Source organism: Triticum aestivum, chromosome 2A (assembly GCF_018294505.1).
Source record: "Triticum aestivum cultivar Chinese Spring chromosome 2A, IWGSC CS RefSeq v2.1, whole genome shotgun sequence".
NCBI classification, from domain to species: domain Eukaryota; kingdom Viridiplantae; phylum Streptophyta; class Magnoliopsida; order Poales; family Poaceae; genus Triticum; species Triticum aestivum.
The window spans coordinates 23,389,389-23,391,709 of NC_057797.1; the positions used below are offsets into that span (position 1 = coordinate 23,389,389).

At 57.3% G+C, this 2,321-nt stretch overlaps 1 protein-coding gene across 1 annotated transcript in view; it reads left to right on the plus strand.

Annotated features, from left to right (window-relative positions):
* The first annotated feature begins 648 nt into the window (after positions 1-648).
* The window catches only part of LOC123187149 (receptor-like serine/threonine-protein kinase SD1-8), a 5,740-nt gene continuing 4,067 nt past the window's right edge, over positions 649-2,321 (plus strand). The window contains exons 1-2 of the mRNA XM_044598923.1: positions 649-1,232; positions 1,611-1,961. Coding sequence (XP_044454858.1) covers positions 674-1,232; positions 1,611-1,961 — 910 coding nt within the window. The 5' untranslated portion in view covers positions 649-673. The remainder of the gene's footprint in view (positions 1,233-1,610; positions 1,962-2,321) is intronic.

Below are 2,321 nucleotides of genomic sequence, written 5' to 3' on the forward strand. Positions count from 1 at the left end.
CTACGCCTGGTAGAGCTAGATCTTTATATTGCTGTGATCTTAAAAAATCCCATGTGAACACAAGCATCATGGCATTGTATAGTTAATACTCCACTGAAATTGTCACGAGAGTTGGTGGAAACAAAATATGTTCGATCCACCCTAAACCCTAAACTCTAAACTCTAAACCTTATTAAGCATGATATGATCTTACCTTTTATGCTAGGCGAAATGCTTAAAAAAGAAAAAGAACATTTTTTGTGAAATTTTTTATAAGCATCGAAATCTAAAAGTCAATACAACGATCAGTTCAAATCAAGCCACGCACTAAAACTGAAAAGTGACAATTACTAGCATTTAGCAAAATATGTAGAAATTACCAATGATTTCCCCAAGTCGTAGAGTGCAATGGTCAACACATCTGTCTGTCACCGTGCATGCTTCAGTGTTGAGCAAGAATTCTGACCAGGAATTCTTGATTGCTGCGTCTGCACACAAGGAAATAGCTGGGCAAATGCCAACGAATTAGACTACTACTGGAATAATTTGTCAAAACTTAGCAATCATTTCTATTTTTATACCACAGTAGTACTACCGAACTTGTGAAGAAATCCACACACTCCACAGCTACATTCCCTGGCTCCCGGCAATGCTGCGGTCTTCCGTACTTCCGTATTCCGCCCGCCGGGAGATCATGGGTCAGGGCCACCGCCAACTCTTACTCGCGTTTCTGTCCGTGCTTCTCCTCACAGCCTCGGCCGTCGCCGCCGACAGCACGTTGACGCAGCGCAGTGCCATCGGCGGCGACAAGAGGCTGGTCTCGCCGGGAGACATCTTCCGGCTCGGCCTCTTTCCCGTCGCCAACGGCACCAAGTGGTACCTCGGCATATGGTTCACCGTCTCCCCGGCCGCCGTCATCTGGGTCGCCAACCGCGACCGCCCGCTCAACGCCTCGTCCTCCGGCACACTCGAGCTCAGCGGCCGAGGAGACCTCGTGCTCCTCGACGCCGCGAGGGACAACGAGACCGTCTGGTCGTCCAACTCCTCGGCCGCGGCGCCGGCAGCGGTCGCGCAGCTCCGAGACAACGGCAACCTGGTGCTGGCGGACGCAGCCGGCGCCGTGGTGTGGCAGAGCTTCGAGCACCCGACCAACACGTTCGTGGCGGAGATGCGGTCCGGGAAGGACCTGAGGACCGGCGCGCTGTGGGCCCTCTCGTCGTGGCGCGGCGCCGACGACCCGTCGCCCGGTGATTTCCGTTACGTGATGGACACCAGCAGCGGCTCGCCGGAGCTGCACGTCTGGAGCAAGGGCCACAAGACGTACCGGACGGGGCCGTGGAACGGGGCGCGGTTCAGCGGCATCCCGGAGATGACCGCCTTCGAGGACATGTTCGAGTTCCGGTTCACCCACACCGCCGACGAGGTCTCCTACGTTTACCGCGACCGCGCCGGCTCGCCGGTGTCCCGCGTGGTTCTGAACGAGACCGGCGTCATGCAGCGCATGGTCTGGGACCGCGAGGCGGGCACGTGGAGCGTCTTCTGGTCCGGGCCGCGCGACCAGTGCGACCGCTATGGCCTGTGCGGCGCCTTTGGAGTCTGCAACGTGGTGGACGCCGTGGTGTGCGGCTGCGTCCGGGGGTTCCGGCCCAGGTCGCCGGCAGAGTGGCGCATGCGGAACGCGTCCGGCGGGTGCGCCCGCAGCACGCCGCTGCAGTGTGTTTTCGGCGGCAAGGACGGGTTCTACGCCTTGCGCGGCGTGAAGCTGCCGGAGACGCACGGCAGCAGTGTGGACGCCGGTGCCTCGCTTGAGGAGTGCGGCCGGAGGTGCCTGGCCAACTGCTCCTGTACGGCGTACGCCGCGTCGGACATCCGTGGTGGCGGTGGTGGGAGCGGGTGCATCCAGTGGTTCGGCGAGCTGATGGACACGCGGTTCGTCGACGGCGGCCAGGATCTCTTCGTCAGGCTGGCAATGTCTGACCTAGGTAAATCAAATGCTATAGGCAACGTTACTTTGCAAAGAACAATTCTTGTCAGTTTGAGAGTTAGTTAAGTTCCAATTCCCCATAGGAATTGAATTCCCTTGCGCTCCATAACGGTAGAACCAAACATTTCAACCAAAGTAAGGTTTGTCGCAAGTAAATTGTGTCCAGGTTTGCTATTGAGTAGGCGCCTGAAATTTTTCACCGTGTTAGTCTGATCGGTAGAGAAGAGGAAGCGTGGGCCCGAGGCGGAGACAGAGCACCGCGGCGAGGTCTCGGACGGGAGCAACACAGAGTGAGGGATGATGCCGAAGCTGTGTCCCAGGTGGAGGGGAGTCAAAGGTCTGGTGTGGGAAAGGAGAG